The sequence below is a fragment of the Cyprinodon tularosa genome, unplaced genomic scaffold (assembly GCF_016077235.1).
Source record: "Cyprinodon tularosa strain WSP-4 unplaced genomic scaffold, ASM1607723v1 ctg367, whole genome shotgun sequence".
Classification (NCBI taxonomy): Eukaryota; Metazoa; Chordata; class Actinopteri; order Cyprinodontiformes; family Cyprinodontidae; genus Cyprinodon; species Cyprinodon tularosa.
This window is the reverse complement of record NW_024039082.1, coordinates 31,308-56,876: the sequence shown is the minus strand read 5'-3', so window position 1 is coordinate 56,876 and position 25,569 is coordinate 31,308. Positions and strand designations below refer to the sequence as shown.

The 25,569-nt window shown below is 43.5% G+C and overlaps 1 protein-coding gene across 8 annotated transcripts in view; it reads right to left on the bottom strand.

The window, feature by feature from the left end:
* mast2 (microtubule associated serine/threonine kinase 2) overlaps nucleotides 1-25,569 on the bottom strand; it is an 84,400-nt gene that overhangs the window by 47,312 nt on the left and 11,519 nt on the right. For 2 of the 8 annotated variants that reach the window (XM_038296079.1, XM_038296080.1), the window contains exon 1: nucleotides 17,706-18,409. The exons of 4 other annotated variants lie outside the window; for them this stretch is intronic. In XM_038296079.1, the coding sequence (XP_038152007.1) occupies nucleotides 17,706-17,744 (39 nt within the window). In that variant the 5' untranslated portion in view covers nucleotides 17,745-18,409. Of the gene's footprint in view, nucleotides 1-17,705; nucleotides 18,410-25,569 lie in introns of those variants that run through there. 2 more of the 8 variants (XM_038296087.1, XM_038296089.1) reach the window with 1 other exon arrangement.

The window sequence follows — 25,569 nt, the reverse complement described above, 5'->3', positions numbered from 1 at the left end:
CTCCATTAACAGAACCTGTTCCTCTTTGATGTCTAGCAACTCTAGATCCATCTCCGCCGGCGCCTCCGACGCTCTCATGAGTTATAGAGCTGAACGAGCTAAACAAGGTTTAAGGCAGATCTTTAAGATCCCGTTTAGTCTGCATGTACTTTTGATGTAGTGACTCTTAATGGACACAAAATAAATGAAAACTTTAAAACCAACTTAAATAAACAGAAATAACCCAAATTGATTCTGATATCAACAGTAAAAAGATTTCATTTCGGATAGAAACACAAACACAGACCGTGTCAAACACAGATTATCCTGGAAGGCAGATTTGTTTCTGTTGGCAAACTATAACAGGCTGAGCTTTGACATGAGCTGTAGAGCACGGCGGAGGCTCCCTTCACTCAACACTCGTTTAGCTTTTCACACACAAATCCTCAGAAGTGAGTGCTAACCACAGCGCCATAATCAGAGCAGAAATCCATCCTGGGCTGAATGAAGCTCAGGATCATCTAAGTTCTACCATCCTACCAGAGGCCTGCTTTAGCTAGCTTAGATTAGTGAGTCTCTTGAAGGCTCATCAGGAATAAACAGACCACACCGCCCAGGTCATTCTTTATAGAATTGGATTGGTTCTGTGTGTCTGGAAGCGCCCGGAGGGAGAGGAGGGCTCTTTGCTTGCTGCTCTTATCCTCCATCAGCCTCCACAGGACTCTGGAGACGTAAAACGATGCTCATCAGATACTCCTCTGACATTTTATTGCATTATGATGCATGTTCTGGTTCTGCAGCTGCTGTCTGGGTCCTGAGGGGGTTTTTCTTTTTTACCCCCCCAAACCATCATCAGGTTCAGGATAAGAACAAACATGTCTGCATCAGCAGCAGCCAGCTTGTTTTAACAGAGAAAACAAGAACAGCAGCAGATGATGTAAAATGATCTTCAGTGACGTGAAGGAAAGAAGCTGCAGCCCTTCCAGCTGCTGCTAATACGCTTTATGGCAGAGGATGAGATGGCTAATGTCGTTATAGAGATGGAGAGGAGGCTGAGTGCTGCTGAGGAGGAGACGGCTCAGAGCTAAAAGCTCAGGCTGAAGGGTCTGATGCTTCATTAGGCTGTAATCTGCAGTAACACTGATCCTAACGGTCCTCATATCGCTACTGAGTCCGTTTCCCTCAGAGATCAGGGTCCAGAACAGGGAACAACGTCAGAAAAACGTAGTCACGTTCTACTGCTGCAAATGAGCAACAACCCTACTCTGATGTCCAGCAGGGTGACAGAGATGCTCGTTCATCATCCATATCTGATTACCCTGTTTTCGGTCACATAGTGGAAGGAGCCGTAAATCCAGAACCTCAAACCCAAAAGCACAGAGCCAATCTCCGTACTAAAGATAAGGCTCTGATTAGGGGTGTAAATAAAAATCGCTTTGTATCTATGCATCGATCCATCAGCCGACGATCCGATGCATCGATACGTCCGCAAGAGTATCCATTCATGTTTTTCTTTGTCCTCCGGTCTATTTTTATCCATTTGCTCCTGGGTGTAATTCTCCCTCCCGTGCTGTGGTGGCGCTAAACCTATTTTGCCCTCCTACCTCGCTTCCTGGTTATACTCTTACAGAAGTGTGTTGCAGTGAGCTTGACACAGACATTTTTAAATTATGCTAAATATTGAAGCGTGGTCTGTGCTACACACTGTGGGTCTAGATACGGACGAGGCGGCGAGGAAGTGGGGGCGAGTTTAGTCCGACGACGGAGGGACATGAGGGCCAAAGAGAGCGGAGATCCAGGTGGAAAAAGGGTCCCAGCGTTCTCGCGCACCTCGATCTTCTAGCAGGTCAAACTTCACGAGTTGTTTTCTGCAATTTCGGTCAGAAAAACAAAACAAGCCGGCCTCCTGTCTGCTGCACTGTTTGCAGTCAGTTACAATTTGGGAGAGGAGCAGCGGAGCGTCTGTGGAGGGGGCGGGGACGTCTGGAGCCGAGGTATTGAATTGCACTCATTGCACTGATTATGTGCAGTATTTTTTGATGCAAAGCCTTTCAGAATCTATAATGCAGGGGTATAACTATTTTTCAGTGACTGAGGTATTAATAGGAATAGGTGGAGTGCAACTTTTCTACTTGTGTTATTTGCTGTTGTTTCTGAATAAAAAATGCATAATGATATTACTGCTTTCATTGATTTATTTCAAATTTGAAACATTGTCTAGCCTGTAAGGTGTTAAAAAAAATATAAAAAAAGAACCAATTAATCGAATTGAATCGTTTCGTTGTGTAATCTTGAGTATCGAAAATAATCGAATCGTTGGGTTAGGAAACTGATACTGAATCAAATCGATCTCTGATCCTTTTATCCATCTCCTGCTCCATCTTAGAGCCAGTTAGGAACTAGCTGGCTCCCTGAAACTGAGCCGAGACTCATAGAAGCTGACCCTCTTCCTGTGGCAGAAGCCTACAAACCACATCATCCTCAAAGTTTCCCAAACCTCCAACAATCATGCCTGATGTCTAAAAGACAACAGGAAGTGAACCGGAGCTACCGGGTTCTGAAGAAAGCCACCTATCAGCACCGCTCTAATCTTTAATGAACCCAGTGGGTCGTTATGATGCATCTCTAGATGGTTTAGAGGGAAACACATAGACAGGAGCAGCTTAATCAATCTCACAGCTGCCTGTAATCAACAGGGTCTATCAAAGACAATCTGCTGCTGGTTTCCAGGCCTGGAACCGAAGGATCGATGCGTTTGATCGATTCTCATCTTAACTTCACTTGTTTCCATGAAGAAGATGAAGCTGGAAACCTGAAGCTGCAGGAAGAGATGGGTTTATTAATACGAATTTTTAGTTTTAAAAGAAAGGAAAAGATTTTTCTCTATACGAAGGGTCGAAATAATAAATGCATAGATATAAATGGGCATTAAGCAGCAACGACTGAAGGAGGACTTCAGGGTGATTTGTGTGTGAGACGGGGGGTTTCTGCCCCACCCAGGGGCCTGATCCTAATAACACGCTTTAGTTGAGCTAAAACCCTGCAATTAGCAGGAGGAAGCCGTGGAGCTGAACTCCACCGGAGACAATTAGAGCTGCAGCAGACGCCGGCAGCGAGAATTCATTATCAACACTGTGAATATTGATGAGAGACGGCGACAACAAAGAGACTCGCACAAACAAAAGCTTCTATCGACGTGAAGTGCACAGCAGAGGCCCCAGAGACACACTAATGGAAAAACTGGGCCTGATGCGAACAAGACGGTGATAGGGAGGATTTAATGAGCCGGTACTGGAGGGAAAAATAAGGTTTAACGGCTGAGGGACAAGATAAGCTGATGGTAGAAAGAGAGTAGACCCTCTGAGTTTTAAAGATTTATTCATCAGAACAGAGAACATCTCTGCTGTTTGCCTCAAAGCTGCAAAGGACATGAAGACATCAGGAACGAAGCAGGAGCCAGTCGGTCCTGGAGGCAGATATGGAGCCACAACCTGCTCTGCTCGTCTCTTCCTTCTTCCATTTACATGAAAAACAAATCCTACCCAACTCTCACTTTTGACAAAAACTCATTATTAACAACTATAATAGATGGTTTAAGCAGCAATGAGGCACTTCACCTCATCTACAGCCAATCATTACAGTCATTAATCGATTATATTCATTAATAAAGATCAATTTAAAAACATATCTTCCTCTGTCCTTACAGCCCTCATTAACCATTTATTTTATCAACTAGCTGTTGAAGGTTAAAACAATGGTGGTGTCAGTATAGGTAGCAGCTTAAAAAAAGGTTTTTAATAATAATAAACTAATTTGGGTGCAAGAAAAGTTTGTGAGTCGTAATGAATCAGCAAACACACTTCTGTATCGACCCAGGTGAGGAAAAAAAAATGCAGATATCAGCCCAAATCATGATGCAACCACCTCTGGGTTGGAGGTCAGCTGCAAAATATTTCAAGTTCAGCAAATTCTGAAAAAAATGTTTAGCCATTGATATTATGGAAAGATTCTCTCTACTCGGGTTTTAAGGAAAATGGCCGCTAATTAATTTGTCGATAGCCGTTGATAACATCGAAATAATCTAAGCGATGTGCAAACCAGGAGGATGTGGAGGAAAATTTACTAAATGTAATACATTTTAAAGATTTTCTCGACTGAAACAGAGAAAATTAAGTCGTCAGAATGAGACGTAATGAAGTGCAGTTATACAAGGAGCCCTCAGGAATAAAGAGCTGCCTGTGTGATAATCCATCTTAAGATAAATCTAATTAAACTCCAGTTTAGGTGTGAAACCGGTCCACTTTCACAATGTTCATCCTGCAAATCCTGAAGCTCTGTTTACCAAACACACAAGAAGGGAAACAAAGACCCTAAACTGAGAAACCAGCGGCTGAAGAGACGGCCACACTGTGAGGCTGCTGAGTGAACCGCCTAACGTCTTTAAATCATCCGATGTGTCCTAATGAAAGGCTCGCTGCTGATGGTTAACGACCCGGGCCTCAGATATGGGTCAGCTGGGAATGCTGGGCTTTCAAAGACGGCCCGGATCGCTTTGGTTTGTGCCACAGAAACCCACTCGGTAATTCACCTGGGTTAGATTAACACAGCCGATCTCCACCACAGGGTAAGAAAACAGTGTTTGTTTGTCATTAGGGCGAAAACATCCATTTGTGTCCAGCTTTTAATCTCCTGACCGAGCCGCTAAAACTCCTTCAGCACTAATGACAGCCAGTTACTGCCAGGCTCTGAGAACAGGCTGTGCTAACACTGGGTTTGTTTGCAATCATTAGCGTGATGGAGTGAAGTGGGGCTCTTAGCTGGGATGAGGCCGTGGGAGGAAAGAGCAGCTGAGTCCCGCCAGCATAAAAGCCTCCAGGTAGAATACTTCAGGGATTAGCAAAGCGTGGACGGCAGATGTGTCTAATAACCTGGAAATAAGCAGCTTTGCTTAATCTGTTAAGTGAGGAAAAACTTCTTCCCATCGGAGTCTAAAAATGTGAAAATGTCAAAATTAATCCTCTGATGTATCATGTATCTTAAAATTAATGACAGGCTGGTGTTTCCTCACATAGCAGCACAGAAAGCGCTGCTACTAAAGGAGGAAGTGTTAGCAACAGGCTAACAGGCTCTCAGTTGATTTTTGGATCAAACTTTTATAACGGAGGCAAAAAAATAATCTAGCTGAGTAAAAAAGTTTTAAAAAGTTTAAAATGATAGACTATTTTTTAAGTTAGCATTAGCTACTTTTAGCATACAAGCCACATTTGAGCATGGTGATTTAGCTGGTGTTAGCCGACAAAACACAACATAAGTTATTATGTTACTGCTAAAACAAACGCTTAATGACAGCTAATTATCTGCTATCAGCTGTTTTAGAGTAGATTATAGAAGGGCTGCAACTAAAAGTTACTTTGCTAATCATATAGAATAGAACTTTATTGTTCTCTGTTGTTAATTTTTCTAATTAGTGATCAGATAGCAAAACGTGCCATGAAGGAGATTTTATATAGAATTTGAATGAGTCTAAGCTAAAACTTATCCTCTCCACAGGTTCTAAGCAGAGTATTTTTTTAACATTTTAAAAATTTTTACAATTTTAGCACAACTGGTGCTCAGAGTGGGTTGTTCCTGATGTTAGTGAGTTAATCTCCAGTTAATGATTAATCAGCTAATTAGCTGAAGATTATTTCTATAATCAGTTTATCAGGATTAATCCCATTCCATGCTTCAAAATTACATTTGCTTTTTAGCTAATGCTAGCATAACTACTTTTAGCTAACATGGGATTGGCGGGCTGTTTACCGTTTGTGAATTATTAGTTAAATATGTCATAACATCGATGATTTCTACTGATGCTAATGCTAATATGTTGCTAATAATGAAAGTTGAGGTTTTTCTTGTTCTCATTATTTTAACCTTAGGTTCCACAGTTTTACGGAACTTAACAATGTGGATGTATTCTTATCACGAACAAAGATTCATTGTGGTTCTAAGCAGAACATACGAGTAATAGAGGAGGACACCTTAACTCCTAGAAGGAAGATCAATATATCCTGTCCAATCTATTAATAGGTAATGGACAAACGGATCTATATGAGGTTAAAATGTTCCAGGTGGACCTTAGCATTAGCTGATTAAATCCTCAACATTGTGATGTGATTCCTGGAAACTGGGTAATGATAATCTGAATATATTTGGTATCATGGTTCTATGAAAGAGAGAAATTAAAGAAGATCAAAGCAGAATGAAGCTGAGCTGCAGGAAGTGCAGAGCACATCTGAAAGCCTCCAAACAGACAAAACGCAGTGATTATTGGTCTGCAGTCAGGCCAAGTTTTATGAATAATTCAGGCTACAGGATTGTAAGTAGACATGGAAGATGTTGACTGGTCTCTTATTAAGCTGAACCTACCACAGCCAATAAATCTGTCCAGCCTGGTTTAAATAAGCATGCAGCCTTTCTGTTATAATGTTTCAATGGTCCTTCAGCCATCCACTTCCCTCCAGCTGCACTCATCGGATCACTGCACCAACTTCCTGGGATGCTGCTGGAAGCAGCCCCATGCAGCTGCTGCAATATCAGACAGACAAACCAGACCTCCAGAAGTGGCCCTCACTCCCCCGCAGAGAGGACAACCTGCCAATTAGTCCCCTCGCCACAGACACCAGCCGCCAACACGGCTGAGAGCAGCTAATCCCGCCTCGTCTGTCAGAAGCTGAGATGCTAAAACCCGTCAGAGAAAACAAGCTGATCTAAACTGGAGTTTACGGTTTAAATGAAACAGATTAAACCCTGAGTGTGTGGGGTGGGGTCAGGGTGAGTGGCACTGACAGATAAAAGCTCAGTGGAGCATCAGTGATTGCAGCATGTCCTGGTTCCATGTGCCTCCGCCTGATTCGCTGTAGAAAACCCTGTAAGTGAATCTTTCTGCTGCATCAGCGTCTGCCCTGCGCTCTGTGTGATCTCTGATTAAAAGAAGAAAAATGTGTAAAAATGAAGCAGATGTCAACAGAACTGAGGTTCAAAACCTAACCTGAGGATTTCTCTGGGCCTACTTGGATGATCTAAGATGGACTAACAGTATTTCTGTATGAATGTCTGGTCTAAAATCTATGGCTAAAAGGAAAGTTGATTTTGTGTTTTGATATTTGGAACCGAAGGACTAAATGGCCCACTTTCAGCCCCCTGGCAGAGCCATGCTGGTTTTTATTTTACATGTTCTGGTGATCTAAAGAGCTCCGATGACCGAGGATCTCTACAAGGCATCACAGCACTGTTGGTCTCTATGGAGAGAACTTTGTCCCAATATTATTAAAAGCAAAGAACAGGTTTGGAAAAAGGAAATTTGAAGAAAACTTTTCTTACTTTTTCAGATTTTAATTTTTTTCAAAAGTTATGTTTTCAAATTTCTTTTTAATTTATTTTCTCCTTATTAATTTGGAAGACTGAGTTTTAATTATTACATTTTTTTCAAATCCTGTTTAACAGATTTCACCCTCTGGGTAGTCTTTGTACGGACCAATGGAAATGTTGCTGCTGACGTCAGCAGAGGAGATTGATTTCTATTGGTACATTCACAGAGCACCCAGAGGTGAAAGAAATCAATTTCTGAAACTAAAATCCATAAAATATTGAAAAAATTTATTTGAAAAAAAAAATGAGAAAACTAAAGAAACTTGGTTGGACTTTTGCCTACACATGAATAATTGAACCTTGAGAAACTTCTCAAACACAAAAAAGCTTTTGAGAGTAAATGATGATGCACGTTTTCCTTAAATTTCCATTTTTGAAACATTTTCTTTGTTTTCAATGATACTAGAAACAAATTTCTCTCCACGGCTTGCTCGTTCTCAGCTGGTCAAACTTCACAGCTCCAGTCCAAGTTGCAAAAGCTGAACATGTTTGTGTTTGTGAAGGTAGGACAGACTGTGGGTCTTCCTGCCATCAAGGAGGATTTCATCAGAGGAGACCGGGTTTCTCTCTGGGAGCTCAAAACATTTTTTTTCCTCCATCTCCAACAAAACCTTTTGTCCAACGAAAACAAAGGTAAAGGGAAATCTTTACATTCTTTAGCTGGAAACCAAAGCTCTTCCTGATATGAACGAATTGAATCCTTGCCGACAGTTTCTTTGATCTTAACAACCGTGATGCTCTTGGTTCACATTTCGGAGTGTTTTTAATGTTAAATAAAACCGTGTGGAGTCATCAGGGTTGTTTTGCAGCGTCTGACCACCCATGGCTGGATCCAGAGAAATGAAGGCATTTTAATCTCCTGGACTTCATCTTTCTGTAGGATGAGTCCTCAGAGGAGACGTCTGCTGTGATGCTTGTCTGTGAGGATCAGCTGACGCTTCATAACGAATGGGGAAGTGTTTCTGAGGCGGAGGTGAGGCCGCCTCTGTGACCCAGATTTCAGCAGAACGATAAAGTAATTTTCTCTCCCTTTATTTCCATCCTTCTGCTTTTCCACGTCTTTCTTATCAGGAAACCAGATGAGTTTCCTGTACCTGACATCCTCCCTCAGTCAGCTGCAAACTGCTTTAATTTGCACCTTTCAGCAAAAAAATGAAGCAGGATGATAAGCAGACCCCCCCAGGTCTGTCAGACATCAGCTCAGCAGGGAGGCCAAAAAAAGACACCAACCCCCACAATAGGACCTGCAGTTATTCTTCTGCAACAACATGGAGGTTTAAACCTCACTGATACAAATGTTCAAAAACATTTTTGCAGTTTAAGGTCAGAAGAACCGAGAGAAGTAAACCTGGAGAACCAGAGAAGAAAAAATATATATTTTTTTTATTACATTTATTGAACAATAATTTAACAGTTAAAAACTCACAATAACAATACATGATTACACTAGCAGCTTGTTATATTTTAGTCCGCCCTAATCAGAAATGGTGCACAAAACACTATTAAAATCCCACAGCTGTAAAAAAAAAAACTCCCAGTGGTTCAGTGGAAGCAAAACTCCAACCTCAACCTAGCCTTGATGTTCCACCTCCACAGAGCCACCGCATCAAGTTGAGGTCCAGGCTGCAGCTTTTCCCTTTGAGTCAAATAAATAGCCACCTTTGCATCGGCAAGTAAATAATTAGGAAGAAAAACTGTCAGGGAGCAGATTAGAGATTTAATCCCCGAGGAGGAAACTAGGAGCAGCTCGGACTGTAAGGGTGGAGGAGCTGGAGGAGGGACAGCAGAGCCCACTGTCAGTCAGTTTGTGATCATCATCATCATTTGATCAGACCAGTTTGGATCAGACGGATCGCTGAGTCTGCAGACTGACTGCTGCTGCAGTGCAGGCCTGGTTCTGATCCAGTTCCTTCTAAAGATTCCTGTTGATCCAGACTCATGCTGGACTGAGCAGAACCTGACTGGGAGGACGGTTTGGTCTCATTCTGGGTGAACCCAAAAGGATGAACCCAAATACCTCAGGAGGACAACTGGAGCGGAACCGGACACTTCATTTCTGCTGAACAATCAGCTCCAGACCATCCAGAATGGTTTTTAAACCCTCAGTCCGTTCCTCTGTTTCCTAGTGGTCCATTCTCTGGAAGGTGGACCCAAAGGACAGTTCTTCAGGAGGTTCAGATCCTCATTGTTGGCAGCAGAAGCTTTTCTTTCCAGAAACAGGCCAGAAACATGCAGAACCGCTGGCCCGGCTGGGAAGTTCAGTCATCAGCAGGAAAAAACCCAACAACCAAGAGACAGAGAGGTGAGGAGCGGCTCTGTTGCTCCCAGTCAGAGGAGAAATAATAACCTGCCCAAACCCAAATGGGCTGAACCAGGTTTTTTTTTTATGGAGGGAAAGGATCTGAGCAGCGACCAGGTGCCGTCTAGACAAACAATTTCACACTCGTTGAAGTTCTCTGCCTGCAGGACATGAAGAGAGCAGGAGACGAGGAGGAGGAGGAGGAAGGACGCCTCCTCCGTTTTCTGAGTGAATATCCGCCGGCTTTGTTTCCCAGGAGGCTGGGTCAGGTTCTGTTTAGGTGGATCTGGGTTCACAGCTCTGTTTGGATGCCTTCAGGTCCATGAGGAAGACCTACGCTCTTCATCAATTATTCAGAGGATGATAAAACGGCTCAAATGAATGTGAGCGTCTCAGAGACAAAAGAAATCCCCATTCCTGAGCGTCAACATGGCCTGGAGTCGATTGGACCCCAGAACACCAGACACACCCAGACCATCAGCTCTCAGGTTTGGCTGAACGGGTCGAACCCTGTTTTAACTTTCCAGCATCTGACAGGGAGGAGCAGCAATCCCTTTATCTTGTGCAACCTGTCTGCAGTATCTGGCTGGACCTTCTAATCGGTTTATCAGAACAGAATGAAGCTTTCTGGATGTTTCTTGCTGTGGCACCACAGTGAAATTATCCATCTTAAAATCTGTGTGATGGGAAGGGAACATCCAGAAGGCGGAGCTGGGTGAAGACCTCCAGTAATCAACAAGCGGTCTGATTTTGAGCTGGTCCAGGTGACAGAGACTGGATCTGATTAGAACCGGTTCTGCCTCTCTGACCCAATCTCAACTCAGCCGTCAGTTTAATGGCTTCCTGCTCCCAAGCAGCTGGTCCGGTTTGGTTCTCTGACAAGGCGCCGCTCTGTGGCTTCACAGATTCTGGATTCACCCACACATCAGGAAACAGCTGTCCGCTTGTGTTAGGGACCAGAACCAGAAGGATGACCTCCCACCGTCATTCCATCCCAGTGGGACACAAACACCAGCTGCTCTGAGAATCCTTGGAAACGAGAGCGACTAAACCCGCTGCAAGGCACCCTGGGTAATTAGCTCCCAGACTGGAGTGAAGGAAATATTTCAACAGGAGTTTAGATGGAAAAGAAGGAATCAAATCAGCTTCAAATACTTTCTATCTTAGTAAAGATTTAAGAGAAAACATCCAGTTTTTCCAAATAAAGCTGTTTGACCCACATCTGTAAAAAACTATGTTCCTCTAGAACTGGAGACCCTGATGGTTTAAAGGCAAATATGATCAAATTTCAGATCCAAACATAAATAAACTTCAAAGAATCTTATGTGGATTATCCACATTCACTGAAACAGGAAGTCCTTCCACGCATGGAAGCTACCGTCACGCCGAGTTAGACTCACAGCCTCGCTAAACGGCTCGCTTATATAGAGACTGAGGTGTTGGCGAGGCAGACCGGCCTCCTCACAGGCAGCTGCCTTTTTTCAGACTGACCACCTCACTGGATATATAATTCCAGAAATCTTTATGAACCGTAACCTGATAATCACTGCTTACGCCCTGAAACCTGAGGCTGCTGCTGCAAACTTCCTCCCATCACTCCTCAGCTTCTCTGGAGGATGTTTTCAGCTTCCTTTGTCATGTTGGCAGCGTTAGAGGAGAACCAAAGACAAGACAGGAACAGGGAAGGAGGACGATAAAGTGCTTAAACCTTTATAGGGCAAGTTAACGTTTTTGATCACTTGCATACCCCTTACAAATGGAGCGCCCCATTTCCCTCAGTGAGGTCTAGAAGCAAAAGATCTATATCCAGCCATTCAGCAAAGATACTGCTATATGGCTGTACAACTTATTTTGGCATTTGACCAATTAGATGAGCCTTTAAATGATAGATTACCTGCTGTAAATTGAGTTGAGGAAGAAGTCAAGAAAAAAAAAAGGTAAGAAGCTAATTGAAAAGTTAAAAAGTCAAGTAAAAAAGTTAATAAGCATAGTTAAAAATTCTATTTAGGATTATAAACTAAAAAAGGTAATTGCCAGTATCAGCATTAATGCCTCTAAGGTTATGTTGTACCAAAAAAAAAAGTGTGTGTTTTTCATGACTTTCTTATGGAAGCACTTTTGTTAATTTTCTTGTTATTACATTGACATTCATTTTTGCCATCTCAATATCCATATTTTTTTAATGTTATAAAGGTAATAAGGTCTTTATTCCAACAACACTATTGGCTTGAAAGTATTTCACTGAGTGGCCTATAAAGGGTTTAAGACAACAAAGAAAACTTTGGAGAAACACTGCAGAGAAACAGGTGGAAGAATCAGAAATAAACGATGAGAACCAGAGAAATTCACCTCTGGATTTAAGCCATCCCCTTGGGGAGCAGTGAGATGCCATTGTGCGGCGCCCGGGGAGCAGTGTGGGGTTAAGGGTCATTGCTCAGGAACCCAGAGAGGAAGCTGTGGGAATCGAACCCGGTACTTGCAACCTTCTCAGAGTACAGGAGCACTGCTCTAACTACTAGGCCAACACTCCCCACAACTGATAAACTAATATGGAAACACCTCTGAGACAATAATAGACAGACATGACCAAACATGTAAAGGTCATTAGAGCATTGTGCTAATCTTTGTTTATGGTTTATAAAGTATTTCCTGAATAAAATAATGATGAGCATAATGAACTATGAGAGTAATTGAAAAAAGATAAAGTAGAGAGCCTGCTGACCGTTTCCTTCAGGCCCGCTGGTTCACAGCTTATCCAGTAAGTCCAATTCGATAAAGGCCACTGCTTTCCAAATCAATCACAGATTCTGAGCAGTAAACAGATTTCAGGCTAGTTATCCGGTAACAACAGGGGGGACCAGCTGTTTTCTGGACGGGTTGGCAACCCAAAGAGCAACAGCAGGTTTTTCACAGGCTGCTTTGTTTTCAGCTCTGCTCCATCGGCTGGTTTTCTGAGCTCCGGATGAGCTGCAGTGGTTCCATCAGGAAGGTGGGGAACGTTCCTGTTTCTCTCCTACATGGAAGAACAGCAGCAGTCTTACCTCTCTGCTCTCCTTCATGATGTTCAGCCTCAAACGGAACCAGCTGCCCGAGCGTCTGCACGCCAGACCATGTTCCTCGTCAGCCTGCAGCCCTCGTGGACACGCCATCCACCCACAGTCCCAGAGGACTTCCTGAAGGACTGGGTCCATTCCCAGTAGGTCCACTTTTAATACGTCTTAATCCAACAAGGAGATTTAACTGTTCACTTTTAATTGGACAGATTTTGCCCCCTTTTCATATTTCTGCTTGTTGTTTTCTTGTGTTTTCTTGGGTTTCAGACCCAGAACAGCAGACATGTCGGGTCGTGTCAAGCTTCAAACCGGAGAGAGATGAATTAATTCTCACCGTCTTCGCTTCAGTACCTCCAGCTTATCAATATTTCCCAAGCCTGAGAAAAAAGACGGCTGGATGTGTTCAGCGAACTGTGACTAGGGGATCTCTGCATCATGCTGAGCAGCTCTGCCTCCACATCAGGACTTAGAGCTGTCTGACTGAAGGAGAGCAAAGGAGAGGACAGGATGGACGGGAAGCGGCACGGCTCAGACAGAGTGTCAATGGAGCAGAAAAAAAACCCTGCTGTTTTAGAAATCAAACTGTGTTCTCAGCTGGGAAGCTTTCATTAAAGGTAAGACAGACGAGAAGGCAGGAGGTCCATCAAGGAGAAAGCTTCATCTTAACCTCACTGCCTTACGGCAGCAGCCGGACGACAACATCTTTAATTAGAAACGATAACTGAAGTCAAAATAAACTAAACAACCTGAAGATTTGGAGCAAACATAGAAGCAGACATTCAAATATTGTCAGAGAAAAGTAGAACTAAAGTTAATGGTGAATTCCCAGCCCTGATTCAAGCTCAATATTCTTTATGTTTGCTTAAAGTTCCTCCAGCTGCAGACAGGAGGCACAGTTTAGGACCAGGGCAGTGAAACACCTGAGCTGACATGCATAAACACTCAGATTAACTCCATATAGAGCTGAGTTCACGTCCCTGTTCGACGGTGGATCTGTAAATGGACACCATCGACCTCATCAGTAGAGGTGAGTATTGGCATGAGTGTTGCGATTCGATACATGTCGCGACACTTGGGTCACGATACGATATTATCACGATATTGCAGTATCACTATATATTGCCATATTTTCCCCAGCTATCAAAATCAAATGATGAGATAAAACAGCAAGTGCTGTATATTTTCATCAGAAAATATTGATTAGGTATTATTATCCATGTTGTTTGGGGTTTTCTTCCACTGTGACTGACTCAAATACAGATTTGGTGCTGCACGGACAGTTAAAGGGCTCCACAGCGCTTTCTGCCAGAGTGGTGGTGCTGAGGTAGCCCATTTTCCCATCAATGTTTTACGTAACCATTTTTTTTTTTTTTTTTTAAATCGATACCAAGAAGTGAAAGATCGATATTATATTGGGCAGCCGAATATCACGATGTATCGCCAAAATGATTATTTGCCACACCCCTACTCATCAGGTCTTTTTATTGATTAAAATGATGGATTTATTCTAGGATTTTATTATATAAACACCTGCTGAGGCTGTGAAAATGATATCTGTAGTTATTTGCAGATCCCACACATCCTGGACACCAACGGTTTAAAGTTTTGGCGCCATAGAGATGGTTTCTTCTCAGATCAACACCTGGGTAGATATGACCCGGTGCTGGTCGGATCCATCAGTAGGTTACCGGTCTGGTTTTCTGATGTCTTCCATGTTCTGGTATGAGTGGGTCCCTGCTGATGTGCATCCAATAGAACACGTTTCTACGTTCTGTTCTGGATTATTCAGAACCATTCTCAGTCTTTTGTTTGCTCAAATTAAAGCCATCCACAGTAAAGCAGAACTCTGCTGGGAATTTTCTGGTAAAATCTCTTTTCTTGGCAAAGATTCTTCAGAAATGAACCAGTCAGCTTGTTTGGGTTCTATTGGCACAGAGAAACGGGTCTGAAATCTCTGCAGCAGCAGTTCTGATGGAAGCAGACGCCACCTGATAGGAGGCGAGGACCTGCATGGCGGGAAGCAGACGGGCTGATGTCAGCAAGCAGCCTCCATAAAGATCCTGGATGTAATCGGGTCGGGAACAGGCGGCCTTTTGTTCGGGCCGCTCGGAGCTGCCGGAGTTCTGAATGGGAGCAGTAATCCTGTTTCTCACGCTGCAGCAGAAACAGTCTGGACCTCAGACTGACTGACAAACAGAACATGGAAAGATCAGCTGAACCATCCTCATATGCATGGAAACAAAAAATCCACCAACAAACAAAACCAGTCCAGATGAAGACTCAGATGGGTTCTTCTCTGCTGGGAGGAATGGCAGGAAAGTTCTGGACATGGACACATGGATCGGGGATTTCTTTCTGTCAGTTCTGGTGTAGAAAGCACAAGCAAAAGCAAAGTTCTGGATGAACTGGATCATCTGGCCCAGTTTCCAGAATCCTCTGGAAAGGAGAACCTGGGAAGACCAAGAACCCGCCTGGAAGGGGAACAGGTGCTGCATCAGAGAAATGTCTGGGTTCTCTCCCAAACCTGAACCTCCTGAGACCCAATTTTAATGATTCGGGTTCCTGACCAAATGTTCTGAACCAAAAGTCAAGAGATTTAAGGTCATGATGAAGGAAAATGGTGGGTTGATCAGAACCAACATCATCATCCCTAAATTATTAATGAAAGATGCCATGCAGCCCTACAGTCAGACAGTGGACCGTTATGGGTCCAGAACCTCTAGGTCCAGGAACACAGAGTGCAGTGCAGCTCAGCTCCTCAGTGCCTTCCAGGAAAGGTTCTGTTCAGGATGTTCTAATGATGTTCTGAGAGCCGGTCTGGGTCATCAGCCTTCATGAATCTGTAATGGAGTGAAGAGCATCAGGTTCTTGAGGAACTTCAGATTCTGATCAATACCAGCCAAAGATGGTCCAGGGTGTGAAGCAGAACTTTAGAACGCGATGGAAAGAGACCTGTAGTGCTTTGGACCAACTACAGGTTCTGTTATCACGGCGCTCTTACATACCATGTTTATGTACAGCCTAGCTTGTAATCAAACAGATCAGTTCTGAGTTCTACTGGGTCTGCTTGGTTCTTCATCAGGCTTGCAAGAACCAGAGAAAGTTTGAGGAACATCTGGATGCAGCTTCCCATTGAGACCAGAGGAATGACCAAAAGTAACTTTTAACCACAAAACAGGGTGCTAGACCTGTACATTCCAGGGTTAGCTCCCCCTACAGGGCACTGGCAACAAAGGCTCTAAATGAACCAGTCTGTGTTCTGGTTCTGTTATCAGATTAATTTGGACCAACACATCTAGTATTCCTGGTAAAGATGTGGAACATTCATTTTCTAGATGAAATCCTCCAACAGAGAACCGGAAATGTGTCTGATCAGTTAAGGGTCAGGGCTAACAACAACTGTTAGCTTAGTTAGCTCTGGTGTTTAAGTGGAGCTCAGACTGACAGAAAGGGGCTCTCTGGGTCACGTGACCCATTCAGAGACCTGTAGACCCTGAGGTTACAGAAAAGAGGGAGCATCGGTACACAGGAGATGAAGATGGAGCTGAAGGATCACTATTTCTCTAATTAATGTAATAAAGGGTTCAAAAATTTAACTGTGTTGCTTTGAACAAAATTTTCCTCTGGTGAAGATTCACAGCGGATGATCTAATGGCCTCCAGCAGCGCAGCAGACACCCAGAGACGATGACCTCAAACAGTAACAACACAATCTGAGTCCAGGACGGCCTGGTTCCCAAGGACCGCAGTCGGTTCCATTTGTGTCTGAAGAGGCTGGCAGGCAGCCCCAGAATGGAGAGGGGGAAGAAGACCTCCCTCCAACAGAAAACAAACATGCAGCTGTCAGACAGACAAGTTCCTGATGTAACACAACGGGTATGTTGGTCCAGTTTAGCGCGGTTCTGTTGGAGCTGAAATGCAGAAGCTAGAGGTGACGTCAGGCCAGGTCTTTTCTCTAAATATGGGCTAAAAGCTCTGCCTGTGTTTGGACCACGGCTGCTTAGTTCAGAGCAGAGATGAGGAGGCTAACAGAACCTGTCTGTTACCCAGTAGGACCAGTTAGAACAAGATCAACTTCTGGAAAACAAGCCCAGAAACATGACCTGCTCCACTTTCAGTGATTAGCTTTGAACGAGGAGACGTCTGTAAAATACATCTGCTTTAATTAATCTAAGTAACCATTGTTTTCCATGTAAATGATCTGACATTGAGGTAAAACATTTTAGCAAGGAAGAATAACGTCAGCTACTGGGGATCCAAATAATAAACTGATATTTAAAGATCAACTACAACGACGACACGTAAAGCTTTAGCCATCATTAGCTGATACAGATGTTAATATAGATAAATCGGCTCCTCTGTACTTCATCAAAGGTCTTAAGACCAACTAAAAACCATACATTTCTGATGGGAAGCTGCTGATTAATTAACACACATGACCTCAAATATAAAAATATTTGATATGACTGTATTAATGAGGCATTTCAATCTGAAATCCAGCTTCATTCACTCTGGAAATGAAGCCTGGCAAAGACAGAACCAGAGCTGAGGCCCAAAAGAACCCAGGTCAGGTCTTGCAGCACGGTGTCCTGGATCAAAGCTACCTTCCCCTGTGCAGGGCTACATAACCTTCAAATGTTGGACCATCTAGGACCAACGTGCTGCTGCTCAGGAACCGTTTACTTTAAGGCCCATGAAGTCTCTGTTTTTGCATTTTTCAGCCATGACTCAGTCTTATCAGAAATCTTTCTCTGTTCTCTGGCTCCCTGCCTGGTTAGACGACATTTTTACACCAAACAGGCGCCTGATTTCTAAGGATCGGGTCGTTCCTCTTGCTCATATGGCAGAACATTACCTTCAGTCAGATTTAAAGATTTAAAGACCTCAGGGTTTGAGCACTTTTCCCTCCTCTGATCTTTAAAAATATCCACCTCTTCAACCCTTTAACCACTTGATTCCTACCTGGAGACCTCTGCGCCTTAAAATGCTGGAGTCGTCCATGATGATCAGGTCCTGGGATGCGCGTCTTGTTGTTTAGGGAGAAGTTTCACCACAGCCTCTCCTCCCGGACCTCCTCTGTCCATCTGACTGGGACAGACCGCCTCCTTGAAAGATTGTCCAGATTTAAAGGCAAACCTTCAGAAGTGTCCTCCTCAGATCAGCTGATCCGCTTCTTCAGGTTAGAGAAGATCCATTCGTCTCTTTTCTGAGATCCATTCGGCCCTTCTAAAGGTCCGCTCTGTTCCCTGATCTCTGTGTTCCTCTGCGCTCCGCCTGTCTCCCACCTCTAAGGCTCCATTCCCGAGGTTCCTTCCATTGTACCAGTGCCGCTTGCAGCACAGATTGATGAGGACGCTGGGTCGGACAAAGACAGGTCCTGGGAGTCCTGTAGTTGAAAACAGGGATGGACTAGGGGGAAAAGTTGGAGCTCTGCAGCTGAAAATAGATGTTTGTTTGATAGCGAGCCTCTACAGAGCGAGGGGGCACCCTGCATTCGTCTCCATGCCAACGAGCTGGGCCAGAATCCATGGGGTTAAAGCCAGCAGGAGCTCAGAGAGGGTTCTGCAGAGGGAGGAGATGAAGCGCGGCTGCAGGGCGAGCTGCAGAGCAGAGGGCCCCGTCTGTCCTCCTCAGGCTACAGTTATTGCTTTTCTCTTTGCTCCAATGTGTCAGAATGCTCACATGCTCTGACTCCGCCCACTTTCTTTCATCACACGCTCCCTCTCCCAGCAGCAGCAGCCAATCAGGCGACAGCAGGGGAAGGAGACGCTGCTGGCGATGAATGAGGGGAAGACAAGCGCTCCTCCCCCCGGTTTGTGTCTGTCTGTCACCCACACCCACAGCAGCGTCTGTGGCTCATGTTTTATTACAAACTGATGAATTAATCATGACTGCAGCGATCAAAGGACGTCAATGATTGAGGACCAACAGGAGAGCAGAGGAAGCAACGAGGGACAAATGGGACATTTTCACTTCCAAACTCTTCAAACGCTTCAGTCACCGATCAAAGCATTCTGGGGAAACTCTAATTAAGCAGACATTCATATTTCAACATCATTTGCTTTTTTAAAACCTTTAGTTCAGTTATTTTTTTTTTCATTTCCAGTTTCTATGAAATAAAAAAAACAAGAGAAACAAAGAGAAGCTTTGATAACAAAGCTAAAGTTTTCTCTGAGCATATTCTGTAATCTGATTCAGGTGTGTGGAAACAGGATCAGAACAATCCAGAACCTTAAAGCCTTTTGGTCTCCATACATCTTCCCTGAAACCAGTCACAGCCTCAGTCACTGCAGAGATCTGATCTGGACAAAGGTTAATTGTCCCTATTGTAAAGTCAATGCCTGGATGCAATCAGCTGGTTCTGCTTTGATAGAAACGTTAAACCTTAACCTGACTGGTTGATCTGGTTGAACTGGATCTATAAGTGACCTGAGATGACATGATGTGAATTGGAGTTATTGATTTTATATAATATTGCCTGATAGCCTGGAGAAGGCTGAGGACCCCACTTGTTTGTTTTTAAAGAACTCATAATCTGATATTTTATACAATCCCTCTGAAACTTTCTAAATTCATGTTCGATCACTTTTAGAAGAAAATCTAACTAGATAGAGCTCATTCAGTCGCCTTTTCGCCCTGTTTTATCTCACTAAGGTACACGTGTGTATTTGTGTTCATGTGGATGTAGCGTTAGCAACATTAGCAGTTAGCTGATTACCAGAGTTCCCTGGTTTAAAACGTTAGACAAGCAGAAACATCAGGTGATTGACGGCAGGAGAGGCCCTGATTTGTGGAATAGAGAAAGGAGTGGTAAAAGCAATGAGGGCTAATGTTACCATGGTGATTAGCAATATTAATTAATGATAATAACAATTGAACTTTATTGATCTCACGTTGGAGAAATTTACCTCTGCATGTAACCCAGTGAGCTGACATCGTGCGGCGCCCGGGGAGCAGTGTGGGGTTAAGGGTCTTGCTCAGAGACCGAGAGTGGCAGTCTCTGGGAATGGGGCTCGAACTCAGAACCTCAGGATTCCAAGCTCTATGCCCTAACCACTAGGCTGCACTCCCCACTAATAGGGCTGATTTTAGCATGGTGATTAGCAATGAGGGCTAATGTTAGCATGGTGATTAGTGATGGGTCAAATTTTAGCATGGTGATTAGAATTAGGGCTGATGTCACCATTGTGAACAGCGATGAGGGCTAATTTTAGCATGGTGAGTAGCAACAAAAGGCTAATGTTAGCATGATGATTAGCAATAGGTCAAATTTTAGCATGTGATTGGCATTAGGGCTGATGTCCTCGTGGTGAATAGCAATGACGGCTAATGTTAGTATGGTGTTTAGTGATAGGTCAAATTTTAGCGTAGTGATTAGAATTAGGGCTGATATCAGCATTGTGAACAGCGATGAGGGCTAATGTTAGCATGGTGAGTAGCAACGAAAGGCTAATGTTAGCATGATGATTAGTGATAGGTTAAATTTTAGCATGCGATTAGCATTAGGGCCGATGTCATCGTGGTGATCAGCAATGAGGCTAATGTTAGCATGATGATTAGCAATATGTTAAATTTTAGCATGTGAATAACATTAGGGCTGACGTCATTGTGGTGCTAAGCAATGAGGGCTAATCTTAGTATGGTTATTAGTAAAAGGTCAAATTTTAGCGTGGTTATTAGAATTAGGACTGATGTCAGCATTGTGAACAGCGATGAGGGCTAATGTTAGCGTGATGATCAGCAATGAGGGCTAATGTTAGCATGGTGATTAGCGATAGGTCAAATTTTAGCGTGGTGATTAGAATTAGGGCTGATGTCAGCATTGTGAACAGCGATGAGGGCTAATTTTAGCATGGTGAGTAGCAACAAAAGGCTAATGTTAGCATGATGATTAGCAATAGGTCAAATTTTAGCATGTGATTGGCATTAGGGCTGATGTCCTCGTGGTGAATAGCAATGACAGCTAATGTTAGTATGGTGTTTAGTGATAGGTCAAATTTTAGCGTAGTGATTAGAATTAGGGCTGATATCAGCATTGTGAACAGCGATGAGGGCTAATGTTAGCATGGTGAGTAGCAACGAAAGGCTAATGTTAGCATGATGATTAGTGATAGGTTAAATTTTAGCATGCGATTAGCATTAGGGCCGATGTCATCGTGGTGATCAGCAATGAGGCTAATGTTAGCATGATGATTAGCAATATGTTAAATTTTAGCATGTGAATAACATTAGGGCTGACGTCATTGTGGTGCTAAGCAATGAGGGCTAATCTTAGTATGGTTATTAGTAAAAGGTCAAATTTTAGCGTGGTTATTAGAATTAGGACTGATGTCAGCATTGTGAACAGCGATGAGGGCTAATGTTAGCGTGATGATCAGCAATGAGGGCTAATGTTAGCATGGTGATTAGCGATAGGTCAAATTTTAGCGTGGTGATTAGAATTAGGGCTGATGTCAGCATTGTGAACAGCGATGAGGGCTAATGTTAGCATGGTGAGTAGCAACGAAAGGCTAATGTTAGCATGATGATTAGTGATAGGTTAAATTTTAGCATGCGATTAGCATTAGGGCCGATGTCATCGTGGTGATCAGCAATGAGGCTAATGTTAGCATGATGATTAGCAATATGTTAAATTTTAGCATGTGAATAACATTAGGGCTGACGTCATTGTGGTGCTAAGCAATGAGGGCTAATGTTAGTATGGTTATTAGTAAAAGGTCAAATTTTAGCGTGGTTATTAGAATTAGGGCTGATGTCAGCATTGTGAACAGCGATGAGGGCTAATGTTAGCGTGATGATCAGCAATGAGGGCTAATGTTAGCATGGTGATTAGTGATAGGTCAAATTTTAGCGTGGTGATTAGAATTAGGGCTGATGTCAGCATTGTGAACAGCGATGAGGGCTAATGTTAGCATGGTGAGTAACAACGAAAGGCTAATGTTAGCATGATGATTAGTGGTAGGTTAAATTTTAGCATGTGATTAGCATTAGGGCTGATGTCATCATGGTGATCAGCAATGACGGCTAATGTTAGCATGGTAATCAGCAATTAGGGCTAATGTTAGCATGGTGATCAATAATGAGGGCTAATGTTAGCATGGTGATCAGCAATGAGGGCTAATGTTAGCATGGTGATCAACAATGAGGGCTAATGTTAGCATAGTGATCAATAATGAGAGCTAATGTTAGCATGGTGATCAATAATGAGAGCTAATGTTAGCATGGTGATCAGCAATAAGGGCTAATGTTAGCATGGTGATCAACAATGAGGGCTAATGTTAGCATGGTGATCAATAATGAGAGCTAATGTTAGCATGGTGATCAGCAATAAGGGCTAATGTTAGCATGGTGATCAACAATGAGAGCTAATGTTAGCATGGTGATCAGCAATAAGGGCTAATGTTAGCATGGTGATCAACAATAAGGGCTAATGTTAGCATGGTGATCAACAATAAGGGCTAATGTTAGCATGGTGATCAACAATGAGGGCTAATGTTAGCATGGTGATCAACAATAAGGGCTAATGTTAGCATGGTGATCAACAATAAGGGCTAATGTTAGCATGGTGATCAACAATAAGGGCTAATGTTAGCATGGTGATCAACAATGAGGGCTAATGTTAGCATGGTGATCAACAATTTTCATGGAGCCAGAACCTCAGCAGAACATCTGGCAGTAAGAACTTGGTTCTTACAGTTTCTTTTATCTCAGGGCTTGAAAAGATTTAGATCCAAACATGAATGTAAAAATTCTGCAAGAACTTTGGTTTATGCAGCAACCATGTAGAATCGGAACACATCTCTATTTTTACTGGTCAGATAAATAAGTGCTGTAGGAAACAGAACAGTCTGGTGTCCTCCTATGCCTCTCAGAGATGACTCATAAGGACATGAAGGACTGATGATGTGGAGGAGACAAGCAGGAGGAAGATCACCAGAAGCTCTGTCCGTCTGCTGCAAAGGCCCCAGAGAGTTCACATTATGCTTCTGTGCACGGCCCGATCCAACAGGGAGGAAAGCAGACCCGGAGAGAGATTGGTGTTGGACCCCTCCCTGTTCTGCTGAGGACCGTAGAACCTCTGTGTTAATGAGAGCAAAGGGCATCGGGGCCAAAGAGAGGAATGTTCACACGGTCCGACTGAAACAGTTCTGAGTCCTCTGATTATCCAAAACTAACGGTACTGAAGAGAACCACTGAGAGATCCCATCCCGCCTTCATCTTTAGGATCAGAATCTACTTTAAAGGCCAAGTTTGTGTGCAGAAACAATGAAAGTGACTTCAGTTTTCACAGCTTACATCCTAATCAAAAACATAACGACCAGAGAACGAAGAACGAGCTTTAAGGATAAACAGAACTTGATAAAAAAAAATCAGGATGACAGCAGCAGCCCAGTTTTTATCAACCAAGGCTCTGGTCTATAAGCTCTTTAGAAAAAGCAGCTGAGTTTCCACCAGCTTTTCTGCAGACAGCAACAGAGTGGAGCTTCTGGTTGGGACTATTTTCAGACACTGATTAGGTTCACTAACGAGGGCTTCAAGCTGAAGGACAGGGTGAGAGTTAAATAAAGATCCGTGTTTCTGGATATAATCCAGCAGACTCGCTCCATGAAGCCTTTAATCAGTGATTGGACCCAACAGAGCTTCTGGTAAGAGCAAATAGAGCAAAATATTTCAGGGCAGTTTAAACTATAACACCTTCAAATGTTATAAGAAAAAAAAAAATGTATTTATCCAGGGTCAGACATGAGGGACACAGTTCTCAGACCCAATCCAATCTGAACTGCCACAGAAGCACTTTTAAATGGAAAACCATCCTGGAGGAAACAATCTTTATTTATTTGTTTTATTACTTTTATTTAAAGAGGGAAACATCTAGAAGATAACCTTCCAGGAGGAGAAACTATCCAGAAGGGAATCATTCAGGAGGGAAACATTCAGGAGGGAAACTATCAAGAGGGAAACATCCAGGAGGCTGACCCACCGGATGAACATATTTGATTGACTCTTTCTGATGTGTAGCAGCAGCCATCTTCTGATCTTCCCTCCAGATTTCTAAAGCTGAACTTTTCCACTTCCAGAGGAAGGTCCACACAGCTGCCGGTTTTACAGTGTCTTTCTTTCAGCCGTGATCGGCTTCTTAAGGCTGAAAATTCTACATCCGCTCTACACTCAGTGTATTTCCTGTTTGGTACCTTACCGGCTTGTTTTGTTTGCATGTCCGCCATTGTGGAAAATGACTCGTGAAGTTGGACCAGCTAGAAGAGAGAGGTGCGCGACAACACTGGGACCCTTTTTCTACCTGTATCCCTGCTCTTTTTTTTTCGCCTTCATGTACTTCTGATATTGCACAAACTTGCCCCCACTTCCTCACCACCTCGGCCGTATCTAGACCAACAGCTAGATTATGATTGTCTCTCTTGCGTTGTGGTGTGGAATAACAAAGCGCAGAGAATGCTTCGATATTGGGTATAAATCAAAAATATCTGCAACAAGCTCACTGTGACACACTGCTGCGGGAGCATAACCAGCCCTTTAGGACCACAGCAGAAGGTTGGGACAGAGATGGAGGCTAAAGCAACCGCTTCAGTTTTCCGCTAAGCTTCTTCAAGGAGCAGAGAGGAGTGAGGAGGTGGGATGAGGTGTGACAGCAGGTGAAGCCAGGAGGCCTTCCCCCGGCATCCCACATGGCTAGGTCTCTAGGTTCTAGGTCTTCAGCCGGACAAAGAGCAGCAGCACAGTAATTTCATAAGTCTAGGAACATGATAGATCACTGAGGTTCTCTTCTTCTGGTCTTTTTAGAGTCAGTTCAGCACAGTCAGAAGAACCACCACCGTGGATGGATAAAACACGAGCACCATCATGAATTCTATTCAGGTTTTTTTTTTTTTTTTTTTTTTTTTTTTTTAGATCTTCTACCAGAACTGTGAGGAGAAGGAAATAACTTGGACGAGGATTAAGGCACCATGGAGCGGTTTCCTTCTGATAGTCTCTCTGCTTTGGTCCTGCATCTTCTGGTCAGCAGAGGTACCGCTGAGATCTGCTGAGGAAAAAGGTTTCTGGAACTTTCCAAGCCGGTCTTGGTGTTTAACAGCTCAGAGCGATCTGGTTGTTTCTAGCGGCCGGGCTTGTTGAGCCCCGTCAGAGTCCCAGATTCCTGACCTGATGCATGAAGCAGACCAGAACCACAGTGAAGGAGGGAGACGTGTCTGAGCAGGCCAACTGCGACCGCTCCTCTGGACTCAAATGTTTGCCTGTGGAATTTCTGAAGATGTTTGCGATCATGCTGCACCCTGAGGAGGACCAGTCCCTCCAAAAAAAACTAATAAAAAATGCTCAAACCCGGATGGATTTCATCCAAAAGATCTTCCCTCTGTCACCTCTGCTTTTAACCTTTGCTGGGTTTGTTGAAGGCTATTGTGTGTTCCAGCATCTGGGCTGGTTTGGAACATGAATATGAACCACAGGTGGTCCACTTGGGTTTGCCGGGTTGGGCAAAGTGAATACAGCGAAGAGCGGTGCGGACTGAGCTATTTTGAACCGAGACAGACTTGCAACTACCACTACCACTAAAGTCTGCTGTGATGCTCCTTATTCTGCTGCTGAGGTTTAGGGTTCTGATCTGGTTTCCTCCTGGAAGCTGAGACATTTCAATGTAAACTCTTGTAAAGTAAAGGTTGCATTTTCTCCACTGACCCAAAGAGGCTGGTACAGACGGGTCTGGTTCTGGTCATTAACTATGCCTATAAACTATCAATGCTGGATGCATTGATGTGGCTGGTATTATATTGTATGTTGATGTACTTTCTTTGGTCCAAAGGCATCCTGA